The 22703-nt window shown below is 40.1% G+C and overlaps 4 protein-coding genes across 5 annotated transcripts; 2 read left to right on the forward strand and 2 right to left on the reverse strand.

The window, feature by feature from the left end:
• Positions 1–238: 238 nt before the first annotated feature.
• Zir (Zizimin-related) lies at positions 239–9126 on the forward strand. The gene is made up of 32 exons (XM_065493411.1): positions 239–391; positions 454–562; positions 655–833; positions 969–1179; positions 1231–1386; positions 1439–1560; positions 1611–1890; positions 2179–2347; positions 2439–2822; positions 2963–3088; positions 3143–3290; positions 3346–3487; positions 3541–4002; positions 4061–4239; positions 4295–4386; positions 4452–4466; positions 4550–4833; positions 4888–5046; positions 5100–5356; positions 5412–5694; positions 5748–5927; positions 5983–6106; positions 6160–6350; positions 6445–6579; positions 6635–6787; positions 6845–7003; positions 7060–7497; positions 7611–7705; positions 7759–7930; positions 7984–8164; positions 8220–8365; positions 8462–9126. Exons 1-32 carry the CDS (start codon positions 351–353, stop codon positions 8873–8875), a joined length of 6186 nt encoding a protein of 2061 aa, XP_065349483.1. The 5' UTR covers positions 239–350; the 3' UTR covers positions 8876–9126.
• mtDNA-helicase (mitochondrial DNA helicase) lies at positions 9122–12769 on the reverse strand. The gene is made up of 8 exons (XM_065493412.1): positions 12258–12769; positions 11967–12193; positions 11495–11907; positions 10877–11186; positions 10329–10517; positions 10080–10274; positions 9896–10024; positions 9122–9491 (listed from the first exon to the last, which is right to left on the reverse strand). Exons 1-8 carry the CDS (start codon positions 12499–12501, stop codon positions 9276–9278), a joined length of 1923 nt encoding a protein of 640 aa, XP_065349484.1. The 5' UTR covers positions 12502–12769; the 3' UTR covers positions 9122–9275.
• Positions 12770–13346: 577 nt separating this feature from the next.
• On the reverse strand, positions 13347–16579 carry Cerk (Ceramide kinase). The gene is made up of 8 exons (XM_065493415.1): positions 16227–16579; positions 15901–16155; positions 15412–15834; positions 14873–15025; positions 14637–14801; positions 14379–14581; positions 14193–14317; positions 13347–14129 (listed from the first exon to the last, which is right to left on the reverse strand). Exons 1-8 carry the CDS (start codon positions 16357–16359, stop codon positions 14039–14041), a joined length of 1548 nt encoding a protein of 515 aa, XP_065349487.1. The 5' UTR covers positions 16360–16579; the 3' UTR covers positions 13347–14038.
• Positions 16580–16893: 314 nt separating this feature from the next.
• On the forward strand, positions 16894–21910 carry LOC135945616 (negative elongation factor A-like). Of its 2 annotated transcripts, XM_065493414.1 has the most exons (10): positions 16894–17043; positions 17100–17315; positions 17378–17558; positions 17617–17702; positions 17764–17929; positions 17989–18174; positions 18434–18622; positions 19452–19888; positions 20178–20277; positions 21396–21910. In XM_065493414.1, the coding sequence occupies exons 2-10, from the start codon at positions 17106–17108 to the stop codon at positions 21626–21628; spliced, it is 1788 nt and encodes a 595-aa protein (XP_065349486.1). In that variant the 5' UTR covers positions 16894–17043; positions 17100–17105; the 3' UTR covers positions 21629–21910. The 2 variants fall into 2 exon arrangements, with proteins under 2 accessions (XP_065349486.1, XP_065349485.1); XM_065493413.1 differs by lacking the exon at positions 16894–17043 and having other exon boundaries at positions 17056–17315.
• The last annotated feature ends 793 nt before the right edge of the window (positions 21911–22703 follow it).

The raw sequence follows: 22703 nt of genomic DNA on the forward strand, positions 1-22703 counted from the left end.
TGCACTGCGCGCGCAAGCTGCCCATTTGCCTGTGCCTGTCAGATAAATTAAATTTGTCAAATCTTGTGTGCAATTTAGCATCCCCGAGTTGCAATAAAGGTCTGAATAAACTCAGATTATTTTTTTGGGGGGGGGGGGATATTCTAGTGCACCTACCTCTTTCTGTTTCTCATCTAATCTGATATGGCTTATTTCAGTCATTCACAACACTTCTTCTTTTATCACAAGGCGGGGTGTGGCCTCTGCCTCCATATGTGGGGATTTGAGTTAGTAAACAAGGATATAAAACACACAAGTCGCCTCTCTCGTCACTACTCCCCTGCGGCCCAAACTGGGCTTTTTGGGCCACAATGTCTTCGGTCCACCGAGCTTTTACTCAAAAGCTATCGAAGTAATTAATTGAGCTTACTGTGAAAGAAATTGGATAATATGTATTTTCACATTATTTCGCAGACAAAATGCTGCAGACGTACGTAGACAAGTGTCAAACACCTCTCCCTTCCAGAAAAATGTGTCCATATCTAAAAGTAACAGTTCCGTGTCTGGATTATCAACTCTGAGCGTATGTCACAATAATTAGAACTATTTGAGTCAAGCATGCCATCTTGAATATTATACATTCTCATCGTGTTCATTTCTCTCTCATTCTCTCAGATTGCTTCAAGCGATTTTTTCGATCCTATTGATTATGAGGACTTCATGCAGCAAAATCACATAATGGTCAGTAGGGATCCTCTGCGAGATGTGCTCGAATTTCCTGAGGGGGATGTTGAAGTTGGAATTGTTCCCAGAAAGATCCGAACTGAGATGCTCATCGTCCCTGAAGATCCCCCGTAAGGCATTGTTGTGTTGACCATCATTCTTAAATTGAATGTCTTTTACGAATCGATATAATAAAAAAAATATTTTACAAATTAAATTCACTGTAAGTATAACACTTAAAAAATAATAAGTAACTCTTAATTTAGGGACAGTTGGAATCCACAAGTGAGAGATGTAGTCCGGTGCCACACTGCAAACTGGGTTGTTGTGAGCCATAAGTACCGGCACCATTCAAGTAGTTGCTGGGTGAGAGACAGGGCTGGTGAGAGGCTGGAAATAGTCAAGACGCTTCCAAAACAGCAGTTTGAAATCGAGCAGACGGGAAAAGAAGAGGAGCAGATTTTTGGCGAGGAAAAAGTGTGAAAGAAATATTTGGCTTTCCACATTCAAAACTTTTGTTGTTAAAAGGATGCGTCGAATACTGCTGAAACACCTCGTGGCAGCTGGGCCAGTTTTGACTTGCGAAATTCTGTCAGCGATGCGCTGATCACCGAATTATTGCAGAAAAATCCGCCAGAGACCATCGACAGCTTGAATGAGATCAGGAGACTTGAAGATAGACAAGTGCGATTGGAAATTACGTCAGTAACGACTGATAGTAACTTTTTATTCACAGAGTTCTTTGTTTCTGCTGTACCCTGCTCAAGATGAGGAGGAAATTGTTGAAAGAAGAATTCCTGCAGAGATTCCAAGCGAGCACCTTGGTCACAGGATTTTGGTCAAGTGCTTGCAATTAAAGTAATAGCCTCTAACTGGAGTGAAAAGAATTGCTAGAGTTTGTTTTCCAGGCTTGAGCTGGAAGTTGAACCTATTTTTGCAAGCATGGCCCTTTACGATGCCAAAGAGCGGAAGAAAGTGTCTGAGAATTTCTACTTTGACCTGAACACAGAGAATATCAAGAAGATGTTGAGTTCCTATGTCACATTCAGTGATATTAGCACTCAAAGTCGCAGTTGTATTTTTGACATCACCTATCCCTCTGCGGACCTCTTCCTTGTCATCAAGTTGGAAAAGGTGCTCCAGGGGGACATCACTGAATGCGCTGAACCCTACATGAAGGAAGACAAAGTAGGCATGCTTTTCAGCAACTTAATTGTAAATTAATTTGTTTGGAAGTGGCTGTGAACAAAAGTGCCCTTTAAAGTTGCTTTTTTCCCGGAAACCCAGGATTTTAAAATTTGGTTTGGTTCAGACAAATTATACAGCCAAATTTGAAATTTACGCATTAGGCAGTGACTGGAAAAAAACATCCACACTGTGTTTTGACGGCAATGGAACTCAAATTTTTGTCATTGCTTTTTAAGTATTTTTCAGTGTTGGAGACGAAGGGCTCTATTCTAACCCTTAATATTATAGAACAGAGAAAAGCTGAAAGTGAATGCTGTCACTTCCTGCGACCGCCTTGGAAAGTACAGAATGCCGTTTGCATGGACTGCAGTGTACATGATGAATGTTTTCAATGGAAGCAATAGCTTAGAACGAGATTCTGGAAGCGATCGTGAGAGTGTCGGCTCCAACAGCCTAGGTAAATGAAAAAATGCTCTGCAATCAACTGTCACTAACGCTTTCGCTTTTGAATTTATAACCCTGTTCCCTGTGTTCCGTGTGATCACCAGACTTGTTAACTGCAGATCGCAAGTCCAACAGCAGCTTTGAGCAGTTCAAGCGCAAAGCAAGCGACATGAGCAATTTGACTCGACGTGGATCACTGGAGCGGCGTTGTGGCGAAAAGCGCCGCAGCTGGTCCCCTGAAGACTTGGGCACCAGCATTGACACCTTCCGACCCATCACACTCACCATTTCCAACTTTTTCAAGCAGGAAGGTGACAAGCTGCGAGACGAGGATCTGTTTAAGTTCCTCCAAGATTTGAAACGTCCAACAGTCCTCATGAAGAAACTTAAGTGCATTCCGGCATCTTTGAAACTGGACATTGCTCCATGTCCTGAAGAGTTCAAGTACTGCCTCACACCCGAGCTGGCTCGACTTCGTCCTTATCCAGGTATTTTTGTTTTTGTTTTTGGCTATCTTATTGAAAATCTTAATGGTTTAATTTAATAATGGCTTCTAAGGGGATGACAGTAAGCAATTTCAGAACTAATTGTCAGGGACTGCCTCATGGATAATATATTTTATTTTCAGATGATAAAGGCCGGCCTACAAAGGAGGTCTTGGAGTTTGTACCTCGGGAGATTTTTGTGCCCAACTATCTCTATCGGGATTTACTGTTTGTATATCCCAAAGATGTAAATTTTGCCAGTCGCACAGGTACATATTTTTTACTCTGTATTGGTATGTTTTACCTTTCCACCAATATTTTAGTCATGGCCGGATCTGCAAGGAATATTGCAGTAAAAATTCAACTGATGAGCGGTGAAGACGAGGCTAGTGCAATGCCGGTCCTCTTTGGTCGCTCCAGCTGCCCAGAGTTTGCAACAGAGCAATATACATCAGTAACTTACCACAACAAGTACTTTCTTCAAAATAAAACAATAACTTTATTTACAATGTCATCTAATTTGCAGGAACCCAGACTTTTATGATGAATTTAAAATAAAAACTCCCTGCAACCTGAGTAACAACCACCACCTTTTGTTTACCTTCTATCATATCAGTTGCCAGAAGAAATCTGAACAGCCAACAGTAGAAACTCCAATAGGATACACTGTAAGAGAAAAAGCTTTTCAGGTCTAACATGAAATTAAACTATTCACTTGCAGTGGTTGCCGCTCCTCAAAGACAATTGCTTGCAGACTGGCGAATTTCTCCTTCCCATCACGACTGAAAAGCCGCCTCCAAATTATTCTTACATTTCTCCTGATGTCACCCTTCCCAACATGAAGTGGCTTGATAACCACAAAGGCGTATTTAGCTTAGTCTTGGGAGCTGAGTCCACTGTCCACACCCAGGACAGATATCTTAACCGCTTTTTGTACTTGAGCGAGCTGTGCGAGACAGGACGTGTGCCAAGAGCCATAGGAGAGGCTAATCTAGAGTCGGAAATCAAGCTGAGCTTGAACGACATATCGCTCGCACAATCTGAACACTTGGTGCGCTTCCTGCCGCTGATTCTGGACAAGCTGGTACAACTGGTAATTAAATCTCCTGTGCTCGGATCCATCAAGATGAATCTGTCACGAGAGGCATTTGAAGCGCTGACAAGCGTCGTCAATTGCATCACAGTAAGAGAATAACATCTTCCAGCATTTGGTTTGGATTTAGTTTTGAATTCTTCCTCAGAACCTGCAGGAAGGTCACAAAGACCAACATGGAAGACATAGTCTTCTCACAACCTACGTTAACTACCAAACTTCAGCAGCTTTTGGAGCATCTGGTGTCAGTCTCTCTGGGTTTTCACCACCTCAAAGTCCAGGATACATGCCCAGACCTACTACTCTTAGCCCAACTAGGCACAACAGGTATTTTTAATTATGGCTTTCAAGACCCAAAACATTCATTTGGTTCTAATAACAGGAGCACAAGCCACCCTGAGTTGCATGAAACAGACGAAGAAATTGCTTTGATCACAAAAGGAATAGATCGAACTGCCAGTATGAGATCTCCAGGTGAATATTGTATTTTTATATTAAAAAATCAGCATATCATCTAAAAACAAATTTTACGCTGCCAGATTTAAATAAAGAAGGTAGGCACATAAATTTGATTCATCGATTTATAATTGCTGTTCAATAGACAAATCTAACGCTAGATGATTTCTCAAAATTCTAGCGGCTGAATCAATATTAGTCAGCAGCAAAAGCAGAAAGCCTCTTCACGAGGAAATCGTGCTTCAGTGGGTTGTCTCAAGTGGTCCTGCCAGGGAAATGGCCCTGGCCAACTCCTGGTTCTTTTTTGAGCTGATGATCAAGAGCATGGTAACTCACCTAGCCTCCCTTGAAATGCTAGAGGCACCAAGAAGAGTGCGTTTCTCTGACCAGTTCTTGGATGACATTACTTCTCTCGTCACCATGATCACATCAGAAATTGTTGCTCGTTTCATGAAAGACACCAAGGTAAAAATTAAAGGAGAACGATTAGGATTGTTAATTAATTTCACAATATTTCAGAGCATAACAAATTTAAACGCTAGTTTGGCGTTTTTCCTGTTTGACTGCTTGTCTGTTGCTGACCGTGGATTTGTATTTGGCTTGATCAAACAGTACTGCAAGCAAATAACAAGGAAAATGTTAAATTTGCCAGATGTAATTGGTCTTATCCATTTGAAGGTATTTAAAAAAATATATATTTTATTTTTATTTTTAAATATCATCACTTTTAGTTGGATTTGTTGAGGATTGTGTGCAGTCATGAACATTTTGTCGCCCTAAACCTACCATTTGGAACGCCGTTCGCACCATGCTCTGGCCCAGCGTCTCCAAGCCCTTCTGTATCCTCTTCCAACAGCCAGTCATCCTTTCTCTCCACTTTAGTCGGCGGCGACAAAGCGACCTACGCAGACCTCTCGCTAGAATTCTGCCAACAGCATTTCTTGGTCGGACTCCTGCTTGGCGAGCTTCCTGTTGTTCTTGAAAAAAAGTCCGCATTCCTTTTGTAAATTTTTTTTCTTGTAACTCAGCTTTTTTTCCATCAGCAACCTCCATCTTCACGCCAAATGCGTGAACATGATAAGGAACCTGATGACCTGTCACGACTGTGATCCAAGGTACGCAGACCCTGAATGCAAATCGAGAGTAGCAGCCCTTTACCTTCCACTGCTTGGTATTGTGATGGACTGCCTTGGACAGCTGCACACTGGGCCGCATGACAACTCTAAGGATCCCAAAGGACCCTTTAATGAAGAAGCAGAGAACCAACACGGCATCAGTCAAAACATAGCCATGGCCATCGCTGGAACCTATCACAACTTCCAGCAGGTAAGGAGTTTTTTCTTCAAATTTCAATAGAGATTTGCAGTTTTCACTTATAGTCATCCACCAAAACCATTCTGAGCTACGAGACGACGCGAAACCTCCTCACCTGCTTTTTGTGGGTGGTAAAAAACGTGAACACGTCATGCCTCAAACAGTGGTGGGCTGAGCTACCGAATGCTAGATTGAGACAGTTGCTGGAGGTTCTTTACATTAGCATATCTTGCTTTGAGTACAAGGTAATGAAACAGGCCATTTTGAAGAACTCATCTAACATTATCTGTTTTTTTCAAGGGCAAGAAAGTGATCAAGAAGAAGTCTCAGCCTAGTTTCAGAAAAACTTCAGAACTCAAGTCAAAGTTGGAGGATGTAATTTTGGGAAAAGAGTCAGCAAGAAGCGAGATGATGAAGAGAAAAGGTATTTTTTCTATACTTGAGTCTGTCAGTGGTGCATTATTTCTTCTTTCGCAGAGAAAAATCCTCAAGCGGGAGGGACAGGCGAGAGGCTACGTTGGCGTAAAGAAGTGTTGACGTGGAAATCAAGTAACACAGAAGCTAATGAGCGTCCAAAAGCAGAAATTGAAATGGATGCACACATCGAGGGAAACTTTAGCACAGAAATTGGATTGGTCATTCTCGACACTTTAGAGAACATCATACAGGTAATTGAAAGCCAGTATTATATTGCAAATTAACTCTGAGGTTTTTGTAATTATGTATGCACCAATTAGATTTGATTGACACTGTCAATTTTAGGTTGCCTCGCATTCCGATAATCTCCAGAGCCTTCTAGGCGTAGTTCTACGGGTAGTCTTACACTTTATGTCCAAAAACCAAAGCACAACTTTGCTGAAGAATATATTTGCCACACAAAGATCTCTCATCTTCAAAGTAAATATTATTATTTTTTTAAATATCAATTGAGTTAAAAAAAATCGAATTTCAGTTCCCGAATCTGCTCTTTGACGAGGAAACCGAGCAGTGCAGTGATCTCTGCTCTCACCTGCTGAAACACTGTAGCTCCAACATAAGTACAGTCCGTTCACAGGCAGCAGCCTCACTTTACCTGCTTATGAGACAGAATTTTGAGATTGGCAATGTAATTCACACAGGAAAAATTCCAGCTCTCAATATTTATTTTGTGTAATTTTCCCAGAACTTGGCTAGGGTGAAAATGCAGGTGACTATGTCGCTCAGCTCATTAGTCGGAACCGACTCCAGCTTCAATGAAGAGTCGCTGAGACGCTCCCTGAAAACGGTTCTTGTGTATGCTGAAGAGGACAATGAAATGCAGGACACTTCATTTCCTGAGCAAGTAGGTTTGCAAAAAGGTTCCTCTTGATATATATTAAATTCACTTCCCTTCACTAGGTCAAGGATCTGATATTCAACCTTCACATGATTCTCTCAGACACGGTGAAGATGAAGGAATTCCAAGAAGACCCTGAGATGTTGATCGACCTGATGTACCGCATCGCAAAAGGTTACCGCAACTCACCAGACTTACGACTCACCTGGCTCAACAATATGGCCAAAAAGCACCTCGAGAGAGGCAACCCCACTGAGGCTGCCATGTGCTTGGTCAGCAGCGCCGCCCTGGTTTCCGAGTACCTGCACATGCTCGAGGACCAGCCCCAATTGCCGATTGGAGCTGTCGCTTTCCAGAAAGTGACTCCAAACGCGCTTCTTGAAAGTGCAGTTTCAGACGACGTCGTCAGTCCTGATGAAGACGGCGTTTGCCTTGGAAAAGACTTCACAGAACAAGGCCTGATCGTCCTTTTGGAGCACGCAGCTAGTTATTTGAATACAGTAAGTAAAAAGAGACAAAATTTCTCAAAATATCAAAATTTGTTTAAATTGTTTAAAGAAATTCCCCCATAGACAAACACATTTTTATAATATTATGATTTGAATTTGTTTAGGCTGGCTTGTTTGAGGCGGTTGATGAAGTCTACCAAATCTTGCTTCCAATCCTAAAAGTTAATCGGGACTACAAGCGATTGTCCTGCATTCACAGGTGCTCAATTATAATACGCATTGAAAGTGACGCCAAATAACCAACTCTCACAGGAAACTTTGCGAAGCCTATGAACGCATCGATCAGCTGCAAGGGAAGCGCATTTTTGGCACTTACTTCAGAGTCGGTTTCTACGGGTCCAAATTTGGTGATTTGAATGGTGTCGAGTTCATTTACAAAGAACCATCCCTCACGAAATTGCACGAAATCTTCAGTAGATTGGAGGTGAGCTAGAATCCTCTATTTTTGGGTTTTAAATAAACGTCATTTTTTCACAGAATTTCTATAGTGAACGATTCGGGCCAGAAAATGTCGTGACCATCAAAGACTCTAACGCTGTAGATCACGCTGCTCTAGACCCTGACAAGGCGTACATCCAGATTACATACGTCGAGCCATACTTTGAACCATTTGAAGTGAAGTACCGGCCGAGTCAGTTTGACAAGAACTACAATATAAGTATGTTTTATGATCAAATGTATTTAAAATTTGTTATCGTGGAGATTTGTTTCAGAGCGTTTCATCTATGCTACTCCATTCACACCTGATGGACGTGCGCATGGTGAACTTGGTGAACAATACAAACGGAAGACGATTTTAACTACAGCTACTCACTTCCCCTATGTGAAAACGCGAATCCAAGTGGTCGATCGCCGACAGGTAATAACTCAATCGGTTATTTTATAATGCTAGTTTTTTTTCGTGAAATGGATTTTGTTGATTTTGACCAAAATCAATTTTATGCATCATCCATAGGTGGTCTTGAGTCCGATAGAGGTAGCCATTGAAGACATGCAAAAGAAGACTCACGAATTGGCTCAAGCTACAAACCAGGAACCGCCAGATGCGAAAATGCTGCAAATGGTGTTGCAGGGCTGCATCGGCACAACAGTGAACCAGGGTCCAATGGAGGTGGCCATTGTGTTCCTTTCAAACCTCACGGACGGCCATACTAAACCAACGCAGCAGCAGAACAAGCTGCGGCTTTGCTTCAAAGATTTCTCAAAGAAATGTGGCGATGCGCTCAGGAAGAACAAAAACCTGATTGGACCCGACCAAAGAGAGTACCAAAGGGAGCTGGAGCGAAACCACAATCGATTCTGCGAAAGGCTCATTCCTCTGGTCAACACACTGCCGGCAGACAGCTATGTCCATTTTGTCAAGAAATAAACTTTGCTGTAGTGATTTATATTTTATCTATGATCTCCTCTTTGATCAAATATTTACCACTTTTATGTGGTAGTATTATAACTTGCATTTTTAGCACAAAAGCACAAATGTCTTTGGTTTCTCGTCACCATATATTATTGAACTATAAGCATTGAATTAGAAATCTGATATAATCATAGCTTCTGCTTTAAGATAATTTATAGAAATAATTCTGTGATTTCCAAGTTGAATAAAGAACCATGCATGTACTATTTTACCTTGTATTTATGAAAATGATGACACTTTGTATATAATTCAATTCTACAATGCATTCCAAATGCTGAAACTTGAATAACAAAGTTAAAAAATGAGGACATATTTGCACTTTTTCTTTTTTTAAGTTTCATAAAAGCAGGATGCCTTATTTCAGCATGTTGGCGTGGGTCTTCATAAAGAGTTCAAATTGGTCTAATTTGGATTTGCCAAGGTCCAGATGCACCTCTAAAGGTTCTTCCTCTTTAGGACTTTTGACCTCCATGTTTTTAACAGGGGTTGTCTTCTTTGCAAAACTCATTGCGTCCTTGTTGAAATTGAGCTGCATGATGCCTAAATCACCGCTGAACCGGTTTTTACACACCTAATTAACAATCTGATTAGTTAGGGAGAAAATATAAGTTGAAGTATGGAAGTTACAATAGATAATTTTACTTTTTTAAGTTCTAGATAGGGTTGCAAACAACCGCAATAATTTCTCCTACTAATATTCTATAATTTTTGAAAGTTTTTCAATAATTTACTGGAGCCATTTATTACGCATTCTGTTGGGATGTAACTTAAATCAGGACTAAACTGAACTGAGTAAAAATTGATATAATAGCAGAATGAATATTAATTTGAAAATGTTGCTCTTAGTTTGGCTAAGTAAATATTGATATTTATCTGTTTTAGTGCTTATTTTTTAATTGACAGGCGTAGCAAAAGGTGAAAAATCAGGTAGTGAGAAATTTAACCAAGGTATACATAATAAAGATTATTTCTAACCTGTAGGAACTTTCTCTGTTTCATGTCACTAGTTGCTGTAGTCTGAATAATTAGTATATTGTCTGCTTCCTGACTGGCCTTGGCACTGCCAAATATTGAGTTGACTGTCAAGTCTACTCCTTCAGTTTCCTATGAAAAACAGTTGTTATACTTAAAAATCTTAAGATTCTCAGCGCTTTGCAACCTTTCGAGGATGGACAACTAAAGTCACGTGACAATTGGTTGCTGTTGCAAAGCTCCTGAACGCCTGGATGACTTGGTCTTGGCGGTAAAAGCGGTCTATGAATCTTGACTCCGAGTCTCCAAGACCCAGCATAAATTGAACGTTGTCAATAATCACATGGCCAAGGTCGTACACATACTGTGCGTGGTTAACAGCCTAAGAGTTGAAAGAGACATCAAGTGATGTTATGGGAAGAAATATTGGTATTACATTCATAACAGTTTTCAAAGGCTGCTGTCCATGGAAGTCAAGAAAGTGCAAAGGCAATTGTTCCATGTTGTCGGCAAATTCGTCAAAGCGGTGAAGATTTTTTTCGAGATTCATTCCGGCCATTTGTGTAAGCATTGTTTTAGCCAGCCTTGTGTTCCGAATTTCAAAACTACCCCATAATGTGCTGACCTAGGAATGAAGGAACTCACATTAAAATTATAACAGAAGACCATGATAAAAAAGTGTGGAAATAACAGCCATTTAATTTGGGAATACTTGGAAGTTAGTGTTAATTAATGGTAGTGATCAGAACAAAGAAATGACATTTAAGATCTTAGAGTTAAAATCAAAGTAGATTGTCATTTTCGTTTTGCTAAGCAATTAGTTCTCATTATTAACTGTATGTGTTCCTTATTTTTTTTAGAACCTCTGCTCATCACTTCTTGTGGACTATGAGCTACCCCAAATACCATTTAATCTGTAATGTAATTAGAGCGATATTGTCCTGCAACAATATGCAAATTTTTTAAATTAAGGATTTAACTTACTCCTTGCTGGCAGAGATCAAGAGAGTATTCTGAAAGAAAAGTGGTCTTTCCACTTCCAGTGGGTCCCGTCAGGATGGTGAGTTCTCCATCTCTGAATCCCCCTAATACTGAGGTGAGTGCAGGGAATCGGTTCCACGGCAATCCTCTATTCTTGTCCTGCCTGGTGACCGCGTCAAGCACTTCATGTCGCAGGTTCGAAAATGACACAATGGCAGGGTGAAGCAAGCTCTCGGCTAACTTCACCTTCGACGCAAGCTTGTCACCACTAGCGACCAGCACCTCATGAGGACCTTTCCGTAGCTCAGGGGCTCTGTAAATAAGTAAAACATATATATTTGTATGGGATTTTTGTTTACTTTTCTAAGCTAGTCCACCCTCAAGGACAAGTTCAACAAAAACTAAAATATTTGCCAGGGTTTCTTACATTTATTAATGAAGGTTGTATAATTCGCTCAATATTTTTATATAAAAATTCACTTATAAAATTATTAGTTTAGGTTGGAATGCCTTTATTATACATATCAGCAATTCCCTATTACTAAAATCCTGGTTTAAAATCTAAAATTTAATTATAATGAAATAGACATTTGGGGCCCAATTTCAATTTTTAAAATATACCTCACTATCCTGCATCTTGAAAGTCCCAGCTTCCTAGCCACACGCTGCGCCTGAAGTTGATGTTCTCCAAACCAAATGCAGATTTGTTTAAAATGCTCCAGCCTGGGAAGCACCTCCTGTGGCAGTAGCTGCGGTTCGACGCAGATTGCGGGCACCTTTTGCGAGGTTAGGGCCAGTAGGTCTGCGCCGGATGTCACAAGGACCACATTGTCTGAATGCCAAGCTTCCTCATTCGACAGAAGCAATTGGCCAGTCAACCTGTTCCCAAGCATATTTTCCTGCAAGGAATTCGCATCGTCCCTGAAAAAGTGCTTCCACGCTCCAATATTTTGGTTTGACCCTCTCAATGGTAGCAGAATTTCTGACTTTCCAACCATGGCACCCAGCCTCGCCAACTGCTCTCTTTTCACATGCTAAATATTGTTAGATTAACTATTTTTGTCAGAGGTGGCCGTTTTATATAATATTGTACCTTTAAACCTAGGAGTCCTAAACATTTGCTCAGCTGTTTGTCCGAAACAGTTGAGGCTGGCTGAAATCTGGACAAAACATCATCAGGCACGGACTCTGGTCTGGCTGAGCTTTGCTCAGGAAACACCGGAGGTGATATGTCACCTTTGAGTCTCTTCATGTCCGTTAGCCTCCTTTCCAACCATTGCCACTGTCCCATTTGTCCACAAGCATGGCACACAAACAAACCTAAAAAATGTAAAATAATGTTTTAATTCAAATCAAACACAATATAAATAGTTCTGCACAAAACCTGTCACTTTGTTCACATAAAAGTTGCCAGAGTATGAATTGTCCTTCCTGCAGCCAACCGGACAGGACGTTGTTGTTAAGCAGGTGAAGCCGTCCTCAAAAGAGACTTTGTTGGCACTCAGTACCGATTTCATTTTGGACACGTACACTACAGGAACGTCTGAGAGGCTCTGAACGCTCCTCTTGGCAGTGCAGACGCCGAACAGTCGGCGCGCACAGACCACAACATTCATTCGGCGCAACATTGTCTAGATTATAATATTGCAGCAAAAACGAAGATAATGTTCATCGGTTCCGACCTTGTCAAGGCCGCTGCGAGAAGTTCTAACTCATCTGGTTTACCGTCATAATATGTCATAGAGAAAATAATTAAAAACAAAGCTAGAACAAATGCGGCATGACGACTGCTTACGCTTTACGCTTATCTACGAGAGTACGAGTACTACGAGTTGAGTTACGGGTCAGGGGTCAGGGAGGCGACTGAGGCGTTTCTGGCGTTTGTTCGTCCACCTGAGCGGGCATGGGGCAATTTTCCCGCGCTAGTACAGTGCCGCTAGTTGCAACAACAGTGCCCCACCCCCTTATTGAGGCGGGTATTAATTTGATATGTGAAGGAATTGTGTATTGTGTGTAATTCAATTAGGAATATTATTATTATTAAATTTGAACGATTCATTTATAATAGCTAAACTGAATTAGTACCTGCGGTTTTATGATTTTGTTTTCGGAATGCAAATTTCAACAGGCATCAAATTCAAAACTTTCTCCAAGATTTCCAGAATTTGTCTATCCGATGTTTATTTAATTATGTTAATTAGAAAAATTTTATTCAAATTTTGATAATTTTACATGAAACTCCTTATTCTGAAATCTTGATTCAAGTTTAACACAATTGCCTGTCCCCTGCTTATTTTTAGAATATGCCTCATACTATGTATACATACACCTTATAACAAGTCTTGTAACTAAATAAATTGCTTTTTTGTATATTGGAATTGCTACGCACGTAAAAAGATAGAAAAAATGGACGAATTTTCTTATTTTTTATGTTTGTGTCATTGAGGGTTTAAAACAACAAAAACAAATCAACTCATTTGATAATAATATAATGTACCTTTCACCCCAGAGGGCAGACTCAAATAAAACTGATCTCATTCGACAATATAGGTTAAATACAATTTTAACCAGATTAATTTATTCTCTAGTCATCAACTTCCATTTTCTCTAATTTTGTAAGAGCCAATATGTCAGTTACATGGAAACGCCAAAATTTACACTGTGGGAATACAAAATAAAAACATAAATTCCAAGAAAATACCAAAAATGCAACATTTTGTTACAATCCAATTTAGTAATCAAAAGCCATTTAGATGTGACATAGAGAGGAATGTTGGTATGAAATTATTCGGAACCTATTAAAATGCACTGGGTTACCAGTTAAAATACTGTTTAAATTGGCATAATATAATAAAATTGCATATCATTAATAGAATACTAAGTAGTACATGAAGACTGATTGAGAAGATGTAACTCTTTTTCCTACCCTTGGGAATACTCAGGTTAGTATTAAAGATGCATACACAGGCAAAATATCACAAAAAAATCAGCATTAAATAAAATCTTTGATACACTGGCGGACAAAATAGTTTTCTCTAAAGCAAAAGCTCAGTAAATAAATCTTAAAATGCGTCTTTGCAAGAAATACATAGAAAGACTGCCGTTTCGTATCAATTCAATTTGTTCCTTTAAAATACCCAGGGTAAAATGCAAACACCTCTATTCCTAACACCAACAATTGCTGGCTGGAGCATTAGTTGACCTCCTTGAGCTTTCCGCGCCCTTGGTAAACAGGCTAACAAGTTGCCGATGAACTCTGCGTGAGAAAAGGAGTAAAATGACTAAATAATTTTTTTTCAGAAGATTCAAACAAACTTACTTGACTTGCAAGTCTGGACTGAACACAAGTTCCCCATCACAGTTCCAGCAGCTGGGTTTCTTCTCTTTGGCAGCAGTAAACCGGAATTCCTGTGCTCGGTGTACCTCCACAAATGGCAAGTCATACTGAGCGAATAAATATTTAGCATAATTTTATTGCAAAAAGAGCGGGCGAAAATTGACTTACCAGTATCTTCCTTGAGCTGGTAAGTCTTAAGAGGAGTCTTAAATTGTTAAAAAAGTTGGTATGCTTCACAAGCACAATATCAGCACAACCGTTCCCAGAGTGGCAGAAGGGAGCGATTCCATTTGGGCTCCGAGGACACATACAACTCAGATTCGCACCACTCACCATGAAGAATTTTCCCTTCACTGTCTTCCACAGATCACCTAATCGCAAAAAATAGTAACATTAAATTAAAATCAAACTACTTGCTATTATTACCATTTGTTTCAGGTCCATCAATATTCTCGTTGAGAAGTGAGCACTCTGGACAGTTAATTTGGCACTTTGAACCCATTGAAGGATCACTTTGGCGATTTGGAGACAGCTTCAACTTCATCTTTAATTCCCCTTCGTAACCCCTGTTAGCAAAAAACTTCTTGAAGCCTGAAATTAAATAACATCATTATAAAGTTAGCCTTAAAAAGTCTTTCAATAGAGTGAATTTGATATCCAACCTGAATACTCATATCTTTTTGGTCCCATCCATCTGTAATTTTCACTATCCTTCATCACATCACCAAGATACCCGTAAGAAATCACGCTCGCAACAAAGCGCAGGTGTTTTTCGTTCGTTCGAAGACCGCACAGGTCCATACCTCTCTTATCACCTAAGGAATTAAGATTTGTTGAACTGTAACTGTAAGGATTTTCGGATTTCTGTCAAGTCAAGAATCGGAATTGATATTTGAATAATGGGGCTTATTCAAGTTTCTTTTCAGTAATTGACTGGTTCTTTCACATTTATCAGCTTTGTCAGTTTCAGTCTGTTTAATTATATTTGCTTTTACAAAAGGCTTACAGTCATGTTCTTTGTATTTTGTTCAAATTTTTGGAACAAATTGATTGCTTCCCATGAAACCTTCTTAATGCAATTAATTTATTGCTGTTTTTTGGTTAACAAGTTAAACAGAAAAGTTGACTTTCATTCTGATCATTTTGTTTTAAATCCTGATCAATATTAATTTGCTGTTTCAGGCACAAATGAAATAGTTACCTAAGATGATGTGTAAGATGGCAGTCTGGACATCGTTGGTGCCATGCATGCAGAAGGCCACAGTGTCCGTGCTTCCACCAGGCACCAACCCGATCGAAATTTTCGGCTTTGGCACCTCTTCCGCAACGTCTCCCTGCTCCAGACCTGAATCCATGCACGCCCTGGTTACCAAGCCATTCACCACCTCGGAAAACGTTCCGTCGCCGCCAATGCAAGCGACCCCATCGTAGGTTCCAGCCAAGTTCGGAATGGAAACAAGCATGTTGAAGGCGTGATTCGGCGCCTCAGTTAGTACCATTGTGCAAGTGACCTCAGCGATTTGAAGCAGCGGCTCCATTTGCTTCTTGAAAATTTGCAATCCTTGCTTTTTGCCTCCAAAGGGGTTGACAAAGATGATCAGCTTTTTAGGGCGAGCTGCTTGACCTTCAAATCGGAGAAGAGATAAAATTAATAATGCTGATTGTGTAACGAAACAAAAAATATATTTACTTTTCAAGTACGATTTCAATGTTTTAATCCAAGAGGACACTTGTCTGTGGTCGGAATGTTTCAGGGTGACCATTCTATGTCTCAATCGATTTTTCGTTCTAACGTCACAGTAGTGGATCGTGAACGCTTGATGCATCGCTGAACTCAAACCTTCTTTGCCCTCGTGCTCGCCACAGCATGGCCTTGCTGAGTCAGTCACGTTTAGGTGTACAGGATGAACGGCAAGGACATCAGATAACAATAAGGAATTTCTTTCTGATGTAAACAAAAGATCAGGAAGTCAGTGGATCGGTCAGAAAATTGATTATGGAAATGTCAAAACTTACTGTACGGTCGACGCTCCGTTTCCCAAACAAGTACTCCTCTGTGCAGGTACACGCGGCATCGTTTGCCCTTAATTAAAAACGAATTGAGCAGAACGACGTCGTTGACGGCCCCTGTGTTTTGATCGGTGGCCATGGCAATCGATGCATTAAACGGGCCCACTCACGGGCACCGATGACAATACGTGGTGTTGATCCAGGTATTTAAATGCTTACACTTCGTCCTGAGGCCGAGTGTTTCCCATGTCAACCAATATTTACAGTAGAAAATAGGCAAACTGACGCGGGTCGACGCTGGCAGATCTCAGCCTCTTCTTGGCTCCATTCAACTTCAGCCTTCAGCTGCCATGGATGCTGATGGATGCCCTGCACAATACTGCACTAACTCCAAGGAGGATTGCTTGCTAACAAAACATTAGCAGCAAGATTGAGTTAGCATGGGTGAACAAAATGTAAATTTAACCGGTTTGAACCTGCCAGTTTTCTAGCAAAAGGTTGCATGGTAAAAACAAAGTTTGTTGCTTTTTATTAACCGGTCAAAATAGTGACAATAAAAACCGCGCTAGCTCAAAGAGGTTTCGAGGTACAAATTCGATGATCGCATTTACAACATGGCAGCTCTATCAGGCAAGGTGTATCTCACAAGGATTTTAATTGTTGAATAATTTGTTTGTTTACCTCTGGTAATCAACAAAAGCATAGAGATACGTTTTCAACTCTAGAGATTTTCTTAGTTGTTTTATATAAGTTGAACCACCTGTATTCAATTGTAAAAAACGAGATATAAGAATCTCCTGCATAAAGCAGCCTTGTGAAAAAGGTGTCGTCAATCTATTTTCTTTCTCTCGGCGCTTGCTTCACTTCGTTAAGTTTCAGTGTGAAATGGCGAACGTACGGGACAGTGATACTTCCCTCTGGCTCCATAATAAACTCGGAACATCGAACGACTCTTGGACGGGCGGTTCAATATGTTCCCAATTAAATACAGAAGTTCTACGGAACATAAAATACTGCTTTCCAGAACTGCAAACTCAAGTGAAGCTTAAGCTTCTGCTCTCTTTCTTTCACATCCCTCGCAAAAACATTCCTTCCGTAAGTCGCAATTAAATTTGTTTACAATTTGCCTTAACGTTGATAAACTTTAAAATTTGCAGTTATGCCCTGAACTGGATGAAATCTTGGATTGTGCCCTGACGGACCCTGAACAGTGGGTATCTATGCTCGCAGAATTGATGAAATCCTTCCCATCGAGCGGCAGCCTGAACACAGAAATGACCGAGATGGAAGATAATAGAAGGATTTTTATGGACTTAGTCACCGACTTGCAAGAGCTGGGTAATAATTATTCATCACTTGAATCCCTCAAAACATTGGAACGGTTTCCCTTTTGCAGTTAAAAAACAAACAGACACTGGAATGTTGCCTTTAGAATGTCATTATCTGAACAAGAATGTACTACACAGCTACATTGGAAACCTGGTAAGCTTAAGTTCTTCACATCATCATAAAAAGTCTAAAATTTTCATATTTAATTCAACAGCCGCCCCTTACGAAACATTTCCAGCAAAGGCGTAAACCCAAATATTTGAGTTTGCGGATGGAACTGCTGCAGAAATCATCAGATGCTGCATCAAATGTTAAGAAAACTACTGCTGTTACTATTCCGCTTAGATCAAGAGGCATGCCTAGGAAACTAACTGATACAAGTAAAGCTGAAACAAGTTGAACATTTCATTGTAAAATTCATTTGGATTATTTTGCACAGCGCCTTTGAAAGGAATCCCCAGCCGAATGCCATCCAGTGGTTTCAGAACGCCAGGAACTGCGACAGCTTCAAGACCAGGAATCGTCAGACCTCCAGCAGGCAGAAAGGATGGTGGGATCAAGTTTTTGGAGATCACAGAACAACCGCTTGGCTTTGTTGCGGCCAAAAAGAGGAAGAGGCAGCAAGGTATGTGGCCAGCAGGGTTGAAAAACATGCGAATTTCAAATTGCTGTGCGTGACTGTTTTAAATGATTATTGCAATCAATCTTCATTGGTTATGTTTTTCTTAAAATGTGAGAATATTAGAATAAATAAGAGTAATAAAGCATTTAAAATAAGTTATTGAAGAGTAGAGGGGTTAGGGAAGCAACAAACCGTTTACAACAACAGCTCATGCCACTTTAGTGAGGTTATGTACATGATCAAGCTATATTTTTCATTGCAGAGTTGGAAGAAGCAAACAAAAAAGTTGCAGCTGCAGAAGCAGAGAAGGCAGCGAGCGCAACTCCAGACTATGCTGCTGGTTTGGTGCCATCAAATCCGGCAACACCTGCACCCGTCACTGCACCAGCCACACCTGCCCCTGCTGCTGCTGCTGCTGCCGCTGCCGCCGCCGCCACTCCTGTCCCGAGCAGTAAGTTCTTCTGCCTTTTATTATTTTAAATTTAAAATGTTTTAAAAAGCATTAACTGTTCTTCGTTTGATTATTTATTCCTGGAATTTAATTGAATATAAAATAAAATCCGTGGTGCTTTAGGCAAACTCGCTACTTGCTGGTTTGCACCTTTCCAGCGTGCGTGATTTAGCATCACGGGACGAATGTTCAGCGTTTCAAAAAAGTCCTCGGTGCGGAGGCAAGTGACCCTTCAGTGGGCTGGGTCCCTGTGCGGCCTGGTGCGCCCATGTTAACCGTTCGCGGTGTTATTGGGACCCAGGTTTCAGCATTCATGCTAGTAGCACACTGCGCACTTTTCCCAGTCCTCGGACAGGGATAAAAAGTAAATAAATAAATAAAACACGTTAGATTACAATAATTAAATCAAATTGAAAAAATAATGCACTCTAAATTTCCATACTGAATTGGTGTTTTCAAAAAATACAGGTTGATATTTGCTTAATTTGATAGTCTTCACTGCTAAAAGCAACTTTTGAAGTTTTTTTTTTGTTAAATATTTTGAAGTATTTTATAATAAAATGACAACTTGTTTGGTATGCTGAAATTTTTTATTCAGTTTTTGTTAGCAGGTTGTAATTTGTTGATAAAGAGTGTTAATAACCGGAAGTGAATTTACTGGCCGTATATTTTTGGAAAAAATTCTTATCCCATTTAGAGATTTTATAATCCAATTTAACATCTTCCATATCATGCTATTAGTCTAATTTTTATTCCAATTAAACATGGGAAAGCAACCAAATCATGTTCAACTGGGAATCGCAATCCACTAACAGTCAACTTCTTGCAGCTCCAGTGGCTCCGGCTACAGCGCTGCCACCAGCAGAGAGCCTGGTGTTGGCAAGTCCGGCTACGCCGAAGGCTTCCGGCAACTTCGTCATCTCGACGCCAGTGTCCGTGCTTAGCCGGCAGGCGCTGGTCCTCACGCCCGCGGCGCCATCCACGCCGGTGTCAACAAAGACGGCCGTGGCGCGCGTAACCACCACTGTGGCCGTCACGCCCACTACTCACGTGATCCAGGTGACCCAGCCGGCCGCCGTGCAGCAGGTGGCTACTGTGCGACCTGTCGTCGTCGCACCACAGCCAGCCGCCGCCACTGCCGCCACTGCTGCTACTGCTGCTGCTTCTACCGTTGTTACTGTCCAGCCAACGCCAGTCGCAACCAAGGTGGTCACCGCTCCAGTGACCGCCGTCACCATTCCTGCCAAGAAGGGTCTTTCTCTCACGGTGCGTGGCATTGACCAAGGATATGTTTTAGAATTTTTGGTATTCAAAGGGTTTTTTTGCATTGTCATGAGTAATTTTAATGGTTACTATTTTTTTAAATTATTTTGCTCCTGCTTTTTCATGTAATTTTGACATGTGTTCCAATCTGGATTTCTCAAGAAATATGTAGATATTGTGGTTTTCTGATAATCAAGTCATCTAGATTTAACTGAACGTGATTGACTCAGTGGAAGATTCATCTCAGAGGATGATGTTCTGTGTACTAAATATATATTTGTTTATTTTTCAGAGGGAGCAAATGCTGGAAGCCCAAAGTATGTTCAAGACTGCAAACAAAATCACCAGAGCAGAAAAGGCACTCATCCTTGGTTTCATGGCTGGTTCAAGAGGTAATCTTCTATCTAGCATAATATATCTCATTGTGTTATGTGTTGTTAGTTTTTCACTTATGAATTTGCATATTGCTTCTACTATTATGTTTGCGGAGTGTGTTAGGTCTTCAAATTAAAACTATTTGTTAAATGCTGATTTTTCAATTATTCATTCAGTGTCCAGTAGTGAGCTGGAGATTTGGATAGTTGTCTAAATGCAGATTTAAAAAATGAAGGCTTCAAATCCTTGATTTGAGCAAAGAAGCAAAAAAATATGTATTTTTGTTCAATCTTTTAATTTGAAAGTTACTTTAATTAAAACGTGGGGGAAAATGTTTATTTATGGGGTTGTGTATATCGATTTAATGTCTACTAGTGTTTAGATACATTGTCTTATTGACTGTAAAAGAAAACTTATCTGAAACTGGGTATTATATTATTTTGATATATTGGTTATTTTACATGGTAGAACTTAAGAAAGCGGACCAATATGCCTCCACCCATCGCTGGGTTCATACCATAGTGCGAGGAATTTTTTCACGTCAGCATTCATACAATTTTTAAATTATTGAGGGAAAAAAGTCAACCATTTAAGATGGTGACATATTTTTCAAATTTAAAATATGCAAGTCAAGTTGTGAAAACGATATTATTTTGTTTAACTTCTCTAGTTAATTACACTGGAAAAAAACAATGTGGATCATTTTAGATTCATTAGTATTCAAGAGTTTAATTGTTAAAAATTTGTTTCTAAGAATCAAAAGCTGGTCTGAACCATACTTAACTTGCAAAAAAAAACAATCTAATGATGAGCAAGTGCAAACTTTTCTATTTTTTAAGGTTATGAATGTTAACTGTTTGCTTGGCTTCTTTTCTGATTTTACGATTTCAGAGTGCCCTTTGATGGTACTGGCTTTTTTTAGATAAAATCAATTACAGATTAAAAGATTAAAAATGGTGCTCATTTCATGGTCCTATAATGATTGGAAGCTGAAAATATTATGTTTTAAATTTCATTTTTGCAACAAAATCAAGCCTATGACCTATGAAAACTACAGCGATACATTTCAAATGAAAATATGTATTAACTGCCAGCATAATGGATGTATTTTCAACTTAACAATCTCCTGTTACAGACAATCCCTGCCCTCATTTGGGAAGTATCATCACAATCAAGCTTAGTGAAAACCAGGAGGAAGTTCTGCAGAACGATACCTATGTTACAATGGTGGCCGAGACGCACTTCCAGATGAATTATAACACGGGCGAATGGAAGAGAATGAAAAAATTCCGCAAGCTGGATGAAATTCCAAACACTCAAATTGTAGTTACGCAACCACCAACCGCCTCAGCGCAAGTGCCTGTGTAAAATTTGCAGTGACAATTGCGCGTTAGTTGATTTTATCAGCGCTCTGTGCGTAAAAGAGAGAGTACTTGAATCATTATTACGACAATATAGAGTAGAATCGCCTTCTTCTAAGTGTATGTGTTCACTTCTGTAGAAATGACAAATTTTATTTTCGCTTCAGTTTTTGCATAATTGTAAAATGATTGTGACTAACTTGTTTGAAATCTGAAAGTTGTAAGTGGGAATATTTTCTGTTATGTTCTAGCTGGATCTATTAAATTGAAATCGCGGAATAATTACAAAGTTTTTTTATTAAGAAACAAAATATGGCACATTTTTGTTAAAGAAAATGATTTTTTCATCATCCTGGGATTTCCAAGAGATGAATATTTTGTTTAGTCTGTGGGAAAGCCAAAAAAACGTGACAACAGATTAACTAGAGTGTGTCTTGTACGGCTTTTGTCACTGCCAGAATTTTGAAATTCATGCCGTCCTGCTTCACCCTCGGCAACCCTTGAAATTTAGCATTTTGATGCGTTTTTCATGCTGGCTCAGCGTGTAAGCATCTTTCAATGTCTGCCGCTCTCGCCCCCGGGAATCATTTTTTATCTCGCTGCAAGCAGAAGCCACTTTGGCGCAACCTGTGTATGTGTGTGCTGAAAAGGAAAGAACCCACACACACATTGTCTGGAAAAGAGCTCAGGTGTTTATTTTCCCAAAGACTGGCATTAATCAGACGCAGACACAGTGGCCATTCAACAGCTGTGCTTTGTTATATCAAGCTATACATTCAACATTTTGCTGTGTGTGCAGATAACCGAGTTCTGCGAAGCTCATCTGGCCGCTGGAAATGAAATTATTATTTAGACATCCAACGTGACTATAAATAAAATTTCATTTCAAGTGGAAGCATTCTAATTTGCAGACGAGAAAAATTACGTGCGAGGTCGTTTTTCATGCGCTTTGTCATCCTGGCAAAATTATAACGATATCCAGAGACGAAATTTCCCCCAAGGGACTGTTCTATACATACAAAGGCTCGGCGCACTTCGCTCGAGTTTTATGGTACCCGCAGCAGTGAGCTCGCAAATTTATT

This window comes from Cloeon dipterum, chromosome X (assembly GCF_949628265.1).
Source record: "Cloeon dipterum chromosome X, ieCloDipt1.1, whole genome shotgun sequence".
NCBI lineage: Eukaryota > Metazoa > Arthropoda > Insecta > Ephemeroptera > Baetidae > Cloeon > Cloeon dipterum.

Excerpts from the sequence above, each read along its gene's own strand:
- Cerk (XM_065493415.1), bottom strand. The coding sequence starts at position 16,359 with ATGGCCACCGATCAAAACACAGGGGCCGTCAACGACGTCGTTCTGCTC. Across the intron at positions 15,835-15,900 it reads ATTGAAATCGTACTTGAAAA|GTCAAGCAGCTCGCCCTAAA; the intron begins GTAAATATATTT and ends TCCGATTTGAAG. Across the intron at positions 14,130-14,192 it reads AGTCCAGACTTGCAAGTCAA|AGTTCATCGGCAACTTGTTA; the intron begins GTAAGTTTGTTT and ends TTTCTCACGCAG.
- Zir (XM_065493411.1), top strand. The coding sequence starts at position 351 with ATGTCTTCGGTCCACCGAGCTTTTACTCAAAAGCTATCGAA. Across the intron at positions 2,823-2,962 it reads TCGACTTCGTCCTTATCCAG|ATGATAAAGGCCGGCCTACA; the intron begins GTATTTTTGTTT and ends TTTTATTTTCAG. Across the intron at positions 5,695-5,747 it reads CCTATCACAACTTCCAGCAG|TCATCCACCAAAACCATTCT; the intron begins GTAAGGAGTTTT and ends TTTCACTTATAG.
- LOC135945616 (XM_065493414.1), top strand. The coding sequence starts at position 17,106 with ATGGCGAACGTACGGGACAGTGATACTTCCCTCTGGCTCCATAATAAA. Across the intron at positions 17,316-17,377 it reads CTCGCAAAAACATTCCTTCC|TTATGCCCTGAACTGGATGA; the intron begins GTAAGTCGCAAT and ends TAAAATTTGCAG. Across the intron at positions 17,930-17,988 it reads TAGGAAACTAACTGATACAA|CGCCTTTGAAAGGAATCCCC; the intron begins GTAAAGCTGAAA and ends TATTTTGCACAG.
- mtDNA-helicase (XM_065493412.1), bottom strand. The coding sequence starts at position 12,501 with ATGTTGCGCCGAATGAATGTTGTGGTCTGTGCGCGCCGACTGTTCGGC. Across the intron at positions 12,194-12,257 it reads TTATGTGAACAAAGTGACAG|GTTTGTTTGTGTGCCATGCT; the intron begins GTTTTGTGCAGA and ends TACATTTTTTAG. Across the intron at positions 9,492-9,895 it reads AACAGAGAAAGTTCCTACAG|GTGTGTAAAAACCGGTTCAG; the intron begins GTTAGAAATAAT and ends ATTGTTAATTAG.